Genomic DNA, 15,601 nt, shown 5'->3' with positions numbered 1-15,601 from the left:
TGATAGGGGCACGGCTCCTTGAGCATCTTGTCGAAGAGGTTGGCACCTCCGGGGGGTTTCCGAGGGTTCTTGTACTCGGCGGCGGCGACAAGGTCCGCGTCGGCGGCGTCGCGTTTCGCTTGCGACTTCTTCTTGCCTTTCTTCTTGGCGCCGCGCTGAGTTGACGCCTCGGGAGCATCTTCCGATGGGCGGCCCTGGGGCTGCTTGTCCTTTCGGAAGATAGCCTTGACCGCCTCCTGGCCGGAGGCGAATTTGGTGGCGATGTCCATCAGCTCGCTCGCCCTGGTGGGGGTCTTGCGACCCAACTTGCTCACCAGGTCACGGCAGGTGGTGCCGGCGAGGAACGCGCCGATGACATCCGAGTCGGTGATGTTGGGCAGCTCGGTGCGCTGCTTCGAGAATCGCCGGATGTAGTCCCGGAGGGACTCTCCCGGCTGCTGCCGGCAGCTTCGGAGATCCCAGGAATTCCCGGGGCGCACGTACGTGCCCTGGAAATTGCCGGCGAAGGCTTGGACTAGGTCGTCCCAGTTGGAGATCTGCCCCGGAGGCAGGTGCTCCAACCAGGCGCGAGCGGTGTCGGAGAGGAACAGGGGGAGGTTGCGGATGATGAGGTTGTCATCGTCCGTTCCACCCAGTTGGCAGGCCAGACGGTAGTCCGCGAGCCACAGTTCCGGTCTCGTCTCCCCCGAGTACTTTGTGATAGTAGTCGGGGGTCGGAACTGGGTCGGGAACGGTGCCCGTCGGATGGTCCGGCTGAAGGCCTGCGGATTGGGTGGCTCGGGCGAGGGACTCCGATCCTCCCCGCTGTCGTAGCGTCCCCCACGCCTGGGGTGGTAGCCTCGGCGCACCCTCTCGTCGAGGTGGGCCCGACGGTCACGGTGATGGTGCTCGTTGGCGAGGCGGCCCGGGGCCGCAGGCGCGTTGTTGCGCGTGCGCCCGGTGTAGATCGAGGCTTCCCGCATGAATCGGGAAGTCGCGGCATGAGGTTCTGAGGGGTATCCCTGCCTTCGGGAGGCAGAGCTCTCGGCCCGTCGGACCGCGGCGCCTTCCAGGAGATTCTTGAGTTCCCCCTGGATTCGCCGGCCCTCGGTGGTTGATGGCTCCGGCATCGCGCGGAGAAGCATCGCTGCTGCAGCCAGGTTCTGGCCGACCCCACTGGATGCGGGTGGCGGCCTGACCCTGACGTCGTCGGCGACGCGGTGCTGGAAGCCCTGGGGCAGATGACGTATTTCTCCGGCCGGGGGTTGGCCCGCCCATGCCTGCCCAACGTCCCGGTGGATCGGCTCAAGTGCTCCTGCTCCCTCGTCGAGCCTGGCCTGCACCCCGCAGATTTGCTCGAGCTGTGGGTCATGGCCCCCCGCCTGAACGGGGACCACAGCCAGCTCCCGTGGGATATCAACGCGGGGCGCCGGCCTAGGGAGATCACCGTCCTCCGGCATGCCGAGATGATTGCCTTCGGGGGGACCCCCTAGATCGACGTGGAAACATTCGCGGCTTGGGCCGCAGTCCTCGTCGCCGAGGATGCGGCTACCGTCGGAACAGTCGGAGAGGTAGTAGTCACATGCGGTCATGAAGTCCCGCATGGCACTGGGGTTGCCAAGTCCAGAGAAATCCCAACAGATGCTGGGGTCGTCGTCTTCCTCGGACCCAGAGGGCCCGTAGGTCGAGACGTCCGTCAGCCGGTCCCAAGGCGACCGCATGCGAAACCCCAGAGGGTTTGGACTCGCCTCTACGAGAGCGCCCGCCAAAGCGAGGTCGCTAGGCGGGTTGAGGCTGAATCCAAATGACGTGGGATGAGAGTCGGTCGGTACCTCTTGGTCGACGAGCGGCAATAAAGTCACGTCGGGGACTGACTGCACCGTCGTCTCGGGTACGAGGGTGACGTCCAGCAAGCTTTTCGCGAGTGCGCTGGCGTCGTCCGCTTGCTCGGGATTGGCGTGTGTGAGGAGACGACGCTCGTCTTCGTCTCAAGCGCGAAGTCGATACCCGGCGCGCCCCCCGTTGGGGTGCCGGCGCTGTCGACTCGCTCGACAGCCAACGAAGCGCTGCCTCCTGTTTGGCCTTGGTTGCCCTGCCTTCCCCTCCGTCGGCGGGGAAGAAGGCGGGACGAGCTCGAAGGTTGTTCTTCCACCATGCGGGGAAGACGTCGTCGATTCCGCCGCCGGCGGGCGGGCTGTCGGTCGCCATTGTCGTTGTCGCGCGACGGTGGAAGGAGTATCATGTCGTAGCCGTCGTCGAGGGACATGAACTCAAGACTCCCGAAACGGAGCACCGTCCCGGGTTGGGGAGGTTGCCAGAGACTGCCCATCTGGAGCTTGACGGGAAGCTGTTTGTCAACACGCAGCAGGCCCCTATCTGGCGCACCAACTGTCGGCGTTTCGAGACCGGGGGGTCCCTGGGTCGACGAGTGAATGTCGCCGCGTGCCCCAGCCCAGATGGGTCGAGCGCGAGGGCGAGCGCGAAGGGGGAGAGCGAGGCGGCCGGAGACCAGCGTGAGAGAGGTGGGAATCCCGCGGCCTTCGTGTTCGTCCTGTGCCCAGGTCGGGTGCGCTTGCAGTAGGGGGTTACAAGCGTCCACGCGGGAGAGGGAGCGAGCGGCTCCAAGCGAGCGCCTGTCTCGTCCTCGTCCCCACGCGGCCAACCCTCTCTAAGAGGGCCCTGGTCCTTCCTTTTATAGGCGTAAGGAGAGGATCCAGGTGTACAATGGGGGGTGTAGCAGAGTGCTACGTGTCTAGCGGAGGAGAGCTAGCGCCCTAAGTACATGTCGTCGTGGCAGCCGGAGAGATTTTGGCACCCAGCTGGTGTGATGTCGTGGCCGTCGGAGGAGCGATGGAGCCTGGCGGAAGGACAGCTGTCGGAGCGGTTGAGTCCTTGCTGACGTCCTCTTGCTTCCGTAAGGGGGCTGAGAGCCGCCGTCGTCACAGAGTACGCGGGGTGCCATCATTGCCTATCTGGCGGAGCTAGCCAGATGGGACGCCGGTCTTGTTCCCTGCTGCCCGAGTCAGCTCGGGGTAGGGTGATGATGGCGCCTCCTGTTGACGTGGCTGGCCTGCGCCCTAGGTTGGGCGATGTGGAAGCTCCTCCGAAGCCGAGGTCGAGTCTGTCTTCCGTGGTCGAGGTCGAGTCCGAGCCCCTGGGTCGGGCGAGGCGGAGGCCGTCGGCTGAGGCCAGGGCGGAGTCCGAGCCCTGGGGTCGGGCGAAGCGGAGTTCGTCGTCTTCTGGGGCTGAGCCCGAGTCTGAGCCCTGGGTCGGGCGGAGCGGAGTTCGCCGTCTTCCGGGACTTAGCCCGAGTCCGAGCCCTGGGTCGGGCGGAGCGGAGTTCGCCGTCTTCCGGGATTTAGCCCGAGTCCGAGCCCTGGGTCGGGCGGAGCGGAGTTCGTCGTCTTCCGGGACTTAGCCCGAGTTCGAGCCCTGGGTCGGGCGGAGCGGAGTTTGTCGTCTTCCGGGACTTAGCCCGAGTCCGAGCCCTGGGTCGGGCGGAGCAGAGTTCGCCGTCTTCCGGGGCTTAGCCCGAGTCCGAGCCCTGGGTCGGGCGGAGCGGAGTTCGCCGTCTTCCGGGGCTGAGCCCGAGTCCGAGCCCTGGGTCGGGCGAAGCGGAGCTTCCTATGGTGCCTTCGGCAGGGCCTGACTGCCTGTCAGTCTCACTCTGTCAAGTGGCACTGCAGTCGGAGTGGCGCAGGCGGCGCTGTCCTTCTGTCAGGCCGGTCAGTGGAACGGCGAAGTGACGGCGGTCACTTCGGCTCTGCCGGGGGGCGCGCGTCAGGATAAAGGTGTCAGGCCACCTTTGCATTTAAGGCTCCTGCGATTTGGTCGGTCGGTGCGGCGATTTAGTCAGGGTTGCTTCCTGGCGAAGGCAGGGCCTCGGGCGAGCCGGTAATACGTTCGCCGTTGGAGGGGGGCCTCGGACGAGGCGGAAATCCTCCGGGGTCGGCTGCCCTTGTCCGAGGCTAGGCTCGGGCGAGACGTTGATCGAGTCGCTCGAATGGACTGATCCCTGACTTAATCGTGCTCATCATACCTTTGCAGCTTCATGCTGATGGGGGTTACCAGCTGAGAATTAGGAGCCTTGGGGTACCCCTAATTATGGTCCCCGACAAATTTGTTTGGTGGATTTAGTAAAGATTATGAGTATGTGGATTATTTGGTTGGATGGGTTTTGTAAATTGTAAACTAGTGTATTATATTGTGATATAGATACTAAATTTTGAGTCCCTATTACTTTTAGGACCCCGGCCGTCGTCTCTGATGCATGGACTTAGGGCCTTCCCTGGATGTCCTCATGAGTCATGGCCCATTATTATATACCGAAAATAAAGACGATGAATGTTTTTACAGTACTTGAGTGTTTTAGGTCTCAAATCTCGAACCTTTATACTGTTTGTAGTTATTTTTGCACACAAATGAAATGAAGAAGGAAAACACGAGGTGGTATCGCGAGAGGAAAATAACGCTCAAGCGTTTTTGAGCAGGCATGGATGGACCGATCTGCAAGTATCAATGATTATTGGCATATATAAAGTTGGGTATGTGTGTTTGTGTGGTATGATGTTGAGGTTAAAGTATGAGTGTCGTTAGTATTAGAGTAATTGTGTCTGATGTCCACTCGAAACCTGTTTATTTTTTCTTTGTTTCAAAGAGCCCTAAAACTCTTTCGTATTTACTCCCTCCATTTTGTTTTAGTTGTCGCTGAATCGTACAAAATTGAACTAACTATCTAACGACAACTAAAAAGAAATGAAAGAAATACTTGGTTTCAAAGAGTCCTTAAAAAAGAGCTCGGAGGATGGCCTAACAAGAGAGCTGCCTCCGAGACGTTGGTAGCAGCCGTCGAAATATCTGGGCGCGCGAGCTGTGACGGCCGCTGAGACGTGGACGAAACGTTGCTTTCCATTTGCGCCAACCAGAGAGGAGGAATATATAGATGCTACTTTCTCGATGCTTTTCGATATTTGGACTTGTAATGAAAAAAAAGGGGGTGTCGCATCAACCGGAGAATGGGACCGAACAGGATTAAATTGACATGTGATCTGGACGTCTGTTGTTGCTGGGGACGTATCATTTGCCACCAATTATATAAGTGCCTGCGGACGGCAAGGAAAAACCCAGCGGCTTCTTTCGTAATCGTACCGCCTCCATCTCACAAGATTAATCGATTGTTAGAAATCGTATGAGTCGAACTATATATCTTAAGTTTAATAGTTAACTTTATAACAAATATTAAAACGATAGTTAAAATCTATGTAAGTCAAAAGTATTAATTTGACTAACTTTATAAGAAAGAATATATAGCATAAAACGAGTATATTATAAAAATATATTCTATGATATATCTAATGATACTGATTTAACGCTATAAATGTTGATAGTTTTTTTTCTACAAATTCAGTCGGACTTAAGACGAATCTAAATTATATTTATTTACAAGGAAAAATCATAATATATTTTTCTAATATTAGCTACTAATAAAAAAATACTGAAAACTCGGCTTTTACATAAAAGATAAAAAAGATAAATTTGGTTAAGAGATAGATTGCACCAACTCAGAAGATAGGTGAAGGGATACATTAAACCAAAAAAATAATAATTTAGATGATCATATAGACATCATCCATAGATGAAAAAAAGACTTTGTTCTACTTATAAAGAGGGAGCAGGTAGCAAGACCCAGCACAGCCAGTGACCCAAGCAAGACGACAGAGGCTATTGCTCAGGCTTCTTGTTCCAACGAAACCCTCCCTAATAAACACCTCCATTTTGTTTCTCCCATCAATATTTTTTATTTTGCTTGGTCCCAACTGTCAACTGATTTTGACCGGAGAGGGAGTAACTTTTGGCAAGGTTTCTATCGATTTCAGACAACTCAACTATAGAAAGGTTTTGAGTAGTACGTCACACAAACTTATATTCCCCTGTCATAATAATAAAAATATAATTCCACCACAACATCATGTTAAAGTATCTCAAATTTAATTAATTGTATATAAGCAATATAAATAGGTATACCATCAAATAAATAATTACTCTCTCCGTTTCACAATATTGATCGTTTTAGTTCATATTTTTTGTCCATGTTCAGATGGATGACAATAAATCTAGGCACATATATATAAAACACATACATCAGTTATTGTATAAATTCATTAACACCATAAAACGAATATTATTTTGGGGTGGATAGAGTATTATAATTCTCATACACCCAGTTTGAACGTAGATATTGAAATCCAGAATTGAAAATTGGAACCATTATTCCTATTTTTTTTATTTTATTGTCTAATGAATTCAAAGTTGGAATAAAAGCACAATTCCTCGGTACTGAACTATAACTAGAAGTATTAAAATTTTAAATTTTTGTATTTATATATCTTGTTAAACTTTGGACACTTTAATAAAAAATACATTCCGAATTACATCAAGGATAGATTTTAGTACTCGTCTCTATGTAAAAATTTGACCATTACTTCTTTCCATCGCAGGTTACCTTACATCACATCACAGCTTTAAAAATCAGCAAGTGTTGATCTCTGCCAACACACGTTAATTAACAACACGAAGCACACACCTAGATTTTTCTCGATCTCAAGATATGGACACTTGAAGTTTGAATATAGTCGGACGTCATGCTCCGGGGCCCGGCCCTCCAGCTGTGTATGATTCTTTTTGACGGTCGAAAGCAGAGTCATCGCATGCCAAAAAAATGAAATCGAACCAAAATAATTAACCGCGGGTTTCTTTCAGGCTCGTTCCACACGACTTTTTAAAATCCCATGGCCGTTTTGTCCACACGCTGAACGGGCAGGATATTCAAATAGTAGATCTACCGAAGCAGTGTTTTTGGATCTAATCGCATCTTAAGAAATGCTATAAAGAAAGCAACAAACAATCACACCGATCCGCTCACCCATGACGAACGATCGTATACAGCCAAGAGGTAAACATGCGGTACACCATCGAAGAGCCGAAGGAAATAGCAGTTTTAGGGCATGTTTGGTTCACTACCTAACTTGCCACACTTTGCCTAACTTTTCTGTCTAATATTAGTTCTTTAATTCAAACAACTAACCTTAAGCAAAGTGTGACACAGTTAGCCACGAATCAAACAGGCCCTCTTAAGCATGTGGAAGCAAAGCCAAAGCTAAGGGACATAGCCGAAGAAAAGTTGAACTCATGCTGTCTCTATTATCACCTTCCAGGGAGGAAGCAGAAGAAAGATACTCAGAGAAAAAGAATGACATGTTTGACGATGTAAAAATCTATCTTCTGGTAATTCCATACAAAAATATATACAAGTCCGACCCTATAAATAGATGAATAGAGACTTACTCTATAAACATTGTAGTCTACATGACCATATGCACGATCTGTTGCCCACCGTCTACCACCATCTCTCTAGAGGGTTTCCACATTATATTCGTGTGGGTCCCTTGCCCCCATCCAATCCACTCGCCTTCCTTTCTAGGGTTGGAAACGAGAGGCTCAATATGGCTAAGACTTCCTACGCCATCGAGGTAGAGGCTCGACTCAGTTTGATTCTAGTTCGTGAGCTAACCTAATTTACATCTAGATTTTAGTTTTGGATTCTCTTAGGCTAATTTGGACTAAAATCTCCTAAGATGTGCTGCACAGAATGGGGGGCACGGATGTGTGCGCTGCCACGTTGGTGCTGACAAGCAGACAGAGGCTGGACTGAATGTTGTGGTCGGGAAGGAGGTTGTGGACTATTTTAATTAAGTTTTGTGGACTAAATTTATGGTATAATATATGTGTTATTTGGGTGCAACCGGAGCTACGACCTCCCTCATGGATCCATCCTAAAAGGATGTCACCCTTTCCAACATATAGTATTTGCTGGTTTCTTATGCATCGTTGTGATATGTGAAGAGTATGTTTCCCGTTTAGGCCATTCTAAGTGAGGATTTTATTAAGGACATGTACAACCTAAAGCCCCATGGTCGGTTTTTCTGAAGCTTTGGATCGATTTTCCAAATATAAAAGATAACTAACCAACTATATGATTACAACCTTATGACCTTAAATCATAAATGTAGTTAAGAAATAATATATACATAGAGTTGTGTATAGTCAGACTCTTTGCAAAGAGTATGTCTCTTGCAATTTTGCAGTTAACCCCCTAAAGGTCCCTAAAAAGACTCCATATTAGATAGGATTGTATATATTCTAAGAAGCTGTATGATACAATAGAGTGTCTTTAAAACCAATTATATCATAAATGTTGTTAAAAGATAATATATATGAAGAGTCATGTACAAAACTGGAGCCAAGAGGGGCGGGCAAGGGCCTTGGCGCCCCTAACCCTCCCGTGTGTATGTGTGTGTATACACAGAGAGATAGAGAACATATGAATGGTAGAGTTTTTGTTGATTAAAATATTTTGTTAAAAATGATGTATTTTCTAAAATATCAAATTCGTTGTTAGTAATAAAATCTACGAATTCCAACTAAAGTTTTCCTCTGATAGTTGTTGACATGTATCTGCGCAAGGTGACAGATTTTCATTGATCCTCGAGGCTAGTCGAATTTTTGTATTCTCTTAAGAATTTGTTAGCTGCCTCATAATTAGAGTTATTGTATAAAAGTTGAATCTCATCAATCGGATATTCATTATTATATCGTCTTTATTATTTTGGTATTGTTACTGTACCACAATTTTAGTTCAATATATCAATTAGCTAGAAAATGGACTCATAGACTAGAAAAATTTAAATAAAAACAACTAGAATTCTTATTCCATGCCGACTGATTAAGCTTGATAACATCATACAATATTTTTTCATCGTATAGTATTGATGAATTGGTTTGTTCTATTGTGTTGTAATTCTGGCTTCGCCCTGGTCATGTAGAGATGGGTTCTTTGCGAAGAGCCTGCGTTTTGTATTTTTTTAATTTAACCTCTAGAGAACCCTCAAAATACATGGTATTGAATGAGGTTGTACATGTCCTAAGTTTCATCTTCATTTAATACTTCGTCACATAAGTAAGAGTAATGACATGACAAAAAATTAATAAGAGAGTTTTATGGGAGGTAATAGAGTCTCGTTTAGATGAAACTCATGATATACGATTTTATAGATAAACACTAATGCGATATCTTTGGAAACAATGCAACAAAACTATCGGAATAGCCTTACAAAGGTTTTTTACGTTTTTTTAACTTGATTGCCACATCAGCAAAATGTTTACGTGGTAGAATAACTAATACATATACTCTCTCCGTTTCGTTTTAGTTATCGCCGGGGAGTACAAATTATGATACTTTTATGGGTGCCCATAATAATAATAATAATAAACTATATACACACACGCGAGAATCAAGACATTGAGAGATATAATAAAAAGGTACATAAATAAAATAGAAGACATGTGATTAGAAAAAAGATAATTATATAAAATTTATTTGTTAGAAACATAGTTTTGTGTTTATACAAATTGAATAGAAGTAATAACTACCTATGGCTTATAGCGCTGGACTGTCATAGACTCTAGGGCGCTGAGGTGTACTAGCACTAGGGATAACGTGGCATCGCTGTTGCTCTTTGCCCATCACTCCTAGGCCCTATATGTTGTAATTTATGGTGACGAGAATGGATTTTAGGTGAGCTGCTAGAGGTGTTTCTTAGAGGTTGCAGTTTTTCTGTCTTTTCTCTTTCCTTTTCGTGCTTGTAAATGTGCATTTCCTCTTCTAATAATATATACACTACGGCAATTTTCTTGTTGTTTTCGAAAACATAATTGAAGGGGATAGTTAACATATAATACAATGTATTCAGGTAGGTCTTTGTATCATTAGAGTATCCTTACTGTTCACAGCAAGGACTTAGGAGTCCCATGCGGCTATGCCTATGTACATCTACTCTGCTTTCGATTGTCTCTAATAGAATGTGAAAAAAAGGAAGACGTAAAACTGTAAATGATATTATTTAACACTGTTTACATAAAAAAGTTTAAAATATAGATCTGGCGGAGATAGCCTAATGACTACAATCAGGTGATTAATAATAGTAAAAGGCTTAAGCCCGACGTGAATACATTCATCCAGCGCTCCAGGTGTACGATTCTTTTTGACGGCCGACCAAAACAAAAGCAAAATAACTGTGGTTTCTGTCACGTTCCTCGCGCCGTTTTAAAATCCGACGGCTGTGTTGTGTAGTAGCAGTAGTATTTGTATTTCTCAGCGAAGCAGCCACGCCCACGCAGTCTGGAAGCGTTTACATGACACGTCCACCCATCCTGACCTATCGCCAAGCCAAGAGCTACAGTTCCCAAGCGCCGAGGAAAAGCCGGCCCAAATTCCATAAACACCCAATCCCTAGTAAAGATTTACCGTCCAGGGTCCAGCGGCTGACAGATCGGTTCCGGCTGGTTGCTGGCAGATCGTTTCATCGCTTGTCACGACGCTGGCAGCAGAGCCTTCAAATCCTGTGTCTGCATGTGCAGCTGCTCCTGCGCGCAAGTCGCAACGGTGGTGGCTGCAGCTGCGGCGTGCTCCTTCGCTGGAAAGTGGGGCAGTATCTTTTCGCATCTCCTCGACTCCGCCTCTCTCGGATCTCGCCGAAGGACGAGCAAAGTCTGTTTCTTTCCCCCTCTCTTCGCCTTTTTCTGTTTCTTCCCCCTTCTTTATACTCGCTGGCAGCGGCGGGCGACGGTCGTGGTGCACTGCTGCCGCGGCCGCGCGGAGGGAGGCGAGTTCGCTGTTGCAATTCTCTCTCTCTCTCTTCTTCACCTGCCGCGGGCGTCGCTCTCGTGTCATCTCATCTCCATGTGGCATCTCGCCTCCCACTGAGCCCCTTTGTCCTCACTTGCAGGGCCCCTGATCGCCCGCTTCTACTACAACTATATTCTGTCGCCAGCGCACAAGCGGCGGGGGCACGGGGTAGATTCGGAGCGGCTCTTGGCTTGCAGTCCAGACGCCCTTCACCCCTGATCTGGACCGGAGGGAGCGGCTCCTTCCGTCAGTTGTTCTTGCTTTGCCTGGGCCTCTTCCGCCTGCTTCGTGTTCTTCACAGGTAAGGCATAGGCACTCTCATGTTCAGTTCTGCAACAATTGCGCTGTCCCCTGCCGCGCCCGCGCTTGCAGTGCTTGTTCGATCTGTTCTGTTTCCAACTAGGTCTCGCGGTTGCAGGAGCCGGTGACCTCGGACGATATCTTGGAGGACAAGATGTCGGGGGCTGTTCTTGTCGCCATAGTCGCCTCCATCGGCAATCTATTGCAGGGGTGGGACAATGCCACCATCGCAGGTAAATCTCGCCAGATCGGTTCTACTAGGCATGCTCAGGATGTTTCTCAGTCTCGTTGGGTCAGTTTTCTCGTTCCGTCGGATCAAATCCTTAGACACTCGGATTAGATGTGTGGTTGTGTAGCCTTCTGAATTTCTTGTGGTAGTACCTGAGAAGTTCAGTTGATTGCTGTTTGATTTTCAATTTATCATTTATCGGAGTAACTTCCTCGCATAGAAAATATGAGAGTAACTTAGCATAACGCCGTCAATTAAGAAAACAAATATATCCCCAGGATTATAATGATTATTACAGCTATGTGGTGTCTAACTATTTATTACTTTTTACCATGTTTTGTCCTGAAAATATTGGTGGGGTCATTTTGCTTTAAGATTAAATATCATTAACAATACAATTGTTTTCTCCAGCTGCTGTTCTGTATATAAAGAAGGAATTTCAATTGCAAAATGAGCCCACTGTGGAGGGACTAATTGTGTCAATGTCACTTATCGGCGCCACCATCGTTACTACATTCTCCGGGCCATTATCAGACTCGATTGGCCGACGCCCTATGCTTATTCTCTCTTCAATTCTGTACTTCTTCAGCGGCCTCATCATGCTATGGTCTCCTAATGTCTATGTCCTGCTGTTGGCACGCTTCGTAGATGGATTTGGTATTGGCTTGGCTGTCACGCTTGTGCCTTTGTACATTTCAGAAATAGCCCCTTCGGAGATTAGAGGTTTGCTGAATACACTACCACAATTCAGTGGATCAGGAGGAATGTTCTTGTCATACTGCATGGTGTTTGGGATGTCCCTGTCGCCATCACCCGATTGGAGAATTATGCTTGGTGTGCTCGCGATACCTTCATTGTTCTTCTTTGGTTTGACAATATTTTATCTTCCTGAATCTCCAAGATGGCTCGTTAGCAAAGGTCGGATGGCAGAGGCAAAAAAGGTGTTGCAAAAGTTACGGGGGAAAGACGATGTCTCAGGTCTGTTTTTACTGAAAAAATTATGTGCATTTTACTCGGACTTGTTTTGTTCTAGCTGACTAGATCCTTACTGTAGTAATACGGTATTGTTAGTTAATTTGTGAAGTGGTATCTGCTCCCACTATATATAGAATGATATAGAATTGTAGTTTTTTTAAGAATAATAAAAAACAGTTAGATTCTGCAGAATTGTGATTGCATATTACTTCATCATAAATGTTTGAAAAGCCAAATATTTCAGTGTGATTGACATCTTGTTTGTATTTAAAAATTTATGTATAGATATTTTATGGTGATGTACATATTAATCATGTCAAAATATATAAGTATCTTACATTCTTGTTTTGCTCTTTCGGTAATACGTTGACCAAACTGTGATGCAACCAGAATTATTGATATTCACATTATAAAAAACTGCAATGTTTAGATTTTTCCATGTTCATTGTGATTTCATATTTAAGATAAAAGCTTCATGTCTGACAGGAAAGACAAATACCCTTAACATTGGTTAGAGATATAAGGATTAAGGAAGTTGTTTTGCTATAGCTCGTTGGTGTTTCATATATATTTGTTTCTAATTAAAGCATTTGCTTAAACGTGACCTTAAGCTATTTTATCCAGCACATATTTTAGGATCTAATTTAAAATTTATTTGTTTAACAATGATGTATGCAATAAGGTAATGTGATTTTCCAATTATGCAATTCACAGGTGAATTGTCCCTTCTTCTCGAAGGGTTGGAGGTTGGAGGAGACACTTCCATTGAAGAGTACATCATTGGACCTGCCACCGAGGCAGCCGATGATCTTGTTACTGACGGTGATAAGGAACAAATCACACTTTATGGGCCTGAAGAAGGCCAGTCATGGATTGCTCGACCTTCCAAGGGACCCAGCATGCTTGGAAGTGTGCTTTCTCTTGCATCTCGTCATGGGAGCATGGTGAACCAGAGTGTACCCCTTATGGATCCGATTGTGACACTTTTTGGTAGTGTCCATGAGAATATGCCTCAAGCTGGAGGAAGTATGAGGAGCACATTGTTTCCAAACTTTGGAAGTATGTTCAGTGTCACAGATCAGCATGCCAAAAATGAGCAGTGGGATGAAGAGAATCTTCATAGGGATGACGAGGAGTACGCATCTGATGGTGCAGGAGGTGACTATGAGGACAATCTCCATAGCCCATTGCTGTCCAGGCAGGCAACAGGTGCGGAAGGGAAGGACATTGTGCACCATGGTCACCGTGGAAGTGCTTTGAGCATGAGAAGGCAAAGCCTCTTAGGGGAGGGTGGAGATGGTGTGAGCAGCACTGATATCGGTGGGGGATGGCAGCTTGCTTGGAAATGGTCAGAGAAGGAAGGTGAGAATGGTAGAAAGGAAGGTGGTTTCAAAAGAGTCTACTTGCACCAAGAGGGAGTTCCTGGCTCAAGAAGGGGCTCAATTGTTTCACTTCCCGGTGGTGGCGATGTTCTTGAGGGTAGTGAGTTTGTACATGCTGCTGCTTTAGTAAGTCAGTCAGCACTTTTCTCAAAGGGTCTTGCTGAACCACGCATGTCAGATGCTGCCATGGTTCACCCATCTGAGGTAGCTGCCAAAGGTTCACGTTGGAAAGATTTGTTTGAACCTGGAGTGAGGCGTGCCCTGTTAGTCGGTGTTGGAATTCAGATCCTTCAACAGGTATAGCAAATTCAATCAATTCACCATGTAGAAGTTTGTTTCTTCTGGCTACGCACACAATAAACGAAGTAATTGATACTCAAGTAACTAATTCAATCAGAATTCTTCTTTAAGAGAGATCATCATACAATTCATTTTAAATTAGCAGTTTTGAAGTTTTGGTTTAATAAGTATGATTATTAACTTGTATTATTCTAAAAGTAGTCCTACTAACTTAAGTTATTTTATTTTCCACATTTAGTTTGCTGGAATAAACGGTGTTCTGTACTATACCCCACAAATTCTTGAGCAAGCTGGTGTGGCAGTTATTCTTTCCAAATTTGGTCTCAGCTCGGCATCAGCATCCATCTTGATCAGTTCTCTCACTACCTTACTAATGCTTCCTTGCATTGGCTTTGCCATGCTGCTTATGGATCTTTCCGGAAGAAGGTAATTTATTTCTTTTTTGTTTACATCATGTTAGTATTATCACTTAAAAAAATTTATAAATATGCCCAAGGGATCCTGATTAACACCCTTTTCTGCAGGTTTTTGCTGCTAGGCACAATTCCAATCTTGATAGCATCTCTAGTTATCCTGGTTGTGTCCAATCTAATTGATTTGGGTACACTAGCCCATGCTTTGCTCTCCACCGTCAGTGTTATCGTCTACTTCTGCTGCTTCGTTATGGGATTTGGTCCCATCCCCAACATTTTATGTGCAGAGATCTTTCCAACCAGGGTTCGTGGCCTCTGTATTGCCATTTGTGCCTTTACATTCTGGATCGGAGATATCATCGTCACCTACAGCCTTCCTGTGATGCTGAATGCTATTGGACTGGCGGGTGTTTTCAGCATATATGCAGTCGTATGCTTGATTTCCTTTGTGTTCGTCTTCCTTAAGGTCCCTGAGACAAAGGGGATGCCCCTTGAGGTTATTACCGAATTCTTTGCAGTTGGTGCGAAGCAAGCGGCTGCAAAAGCCTAATTTCTTTGGTACCTTTGTGTGCAACTATTGCACTGTAAGTTAGAAACTTGAAGGGGTTTCACCAAGAAGCTCGGAGAATTACTTTGGATTTGTGTAAATGTTAAGGGAACGAACATCTGCTCATGCTCCTCAAACGGTAAAAAAGAGTCCCTCAATGGCAAATAGGAGTCGTTAAGTTGTCAATGTCATTTACCATATGTTTTACCTATTTGTACTGTATTATAAGTCAAGCTATTCAACGCTGGTTGTTGCTAGAAATCTTTAGAACAAAGATGATAATGATCTGATCTGATGTTATAATATTCAAATCTCAAATAAAGAAAATATCGTTTCTCATGTTGTCTTTGCAAGCTTTTGCACTGTTCAATATGATATTACCACGCTCGGTTCACAGAGAATCAATTGCAAGCTCATATTGTAAACTTTCTTCATTTGGACGAGTTACCTTGAACGCATTTGATAGAAGGTGAATTCCTATCATATGAAATATTATGCTTAACTTATTGTATTATAGCTTATATCTCCAAAATAACAAAATGCCACTACAAAAGCACTTGCCAGACCGAGGGGATTATTGATGAGAAATTTGACGCCTCGCCAATCCACTCAGAACTGAAACCAGCCTTGTTCAGTTGTTCTAGAAATCAAAGAAATTGCAAGGGATTGAGGAGGATTTGATTTATAGAGGATTTATTAATCCCTCAATCCCTTCTAACCTATATAGTTCTG

General features: G+C 46.3%; 1 protein-coding gene across 4 annotated transcripts; it reads left to right on the top strand.

Moving 5' to 3' along the window:
- Positions 1 to 10,172: 10,172 nt before the first annotated feature.
- LOC103627063 (monosaccharide-sensing protein 2) lies at positions 10,173 to 15,208 on the top strand. 4 transcript variants are annotated; one of them, XM_008647397.3, is made up of 7 exons: positions 10,173 to 10,585; positions 10,824 to 11,024; positions 11,142 to 11,256; positions 11,664 to 12,230; positions 12,942 to 13,906; positions 14,148 to 14,335; positions 14,434 to 15,208. In XM_008647397.3, the coding sequence occupies exons 3-7, from the start codon at positions 11,178 to 11,180 to the stop codon at positions 14,870 to 14,872; spliced, it is 2,238 nt and encodes a 745-aa protein (XP_008645619.1). In that variant the 5' UTR covers positions 10,173 to 10,585; positions 10,824 to 11,024; positions 11,142 to 11,177; the 3' UTR covers positions 14,873 to 15,208. The 4 variants fall into 4 exon arrangements, with proteins under 4 accessions (XP_008645619.1, XP_020394092.1, XP_008645620.1 ...); XM_020538503.3 differs by having other exon boundaries at positions 10,217 to 10,585; positions 11,127 to 11,256; XM_008647398.3 differs by having other exon boundaries at positions 10,344 to 10,700.
- The last annotated feature ends 393 nt before the right edge of the window (positions 15,209 to 15,601 follow it).

Source organism: Zea mays, chromosome 5 (assembly GCF_902167145.1).
Source record: "Zea mays cultivar B73 chromosome 5, Zm-B73-REFERENCE-NAM-5.0, whole genome shotgun sequence".
Classification (NCBI taxonomy): Eukaryota; Viridiplantae; Streptophyta; class Magnoliopsida; order Poales; family Poaceae; genus Zea; species Zea mays.
The sequence above is the reverse complement of the archived record's forward strand: the minus strand, read 5'-3'. Positions and strand labels throughout refer to the sequence as shown.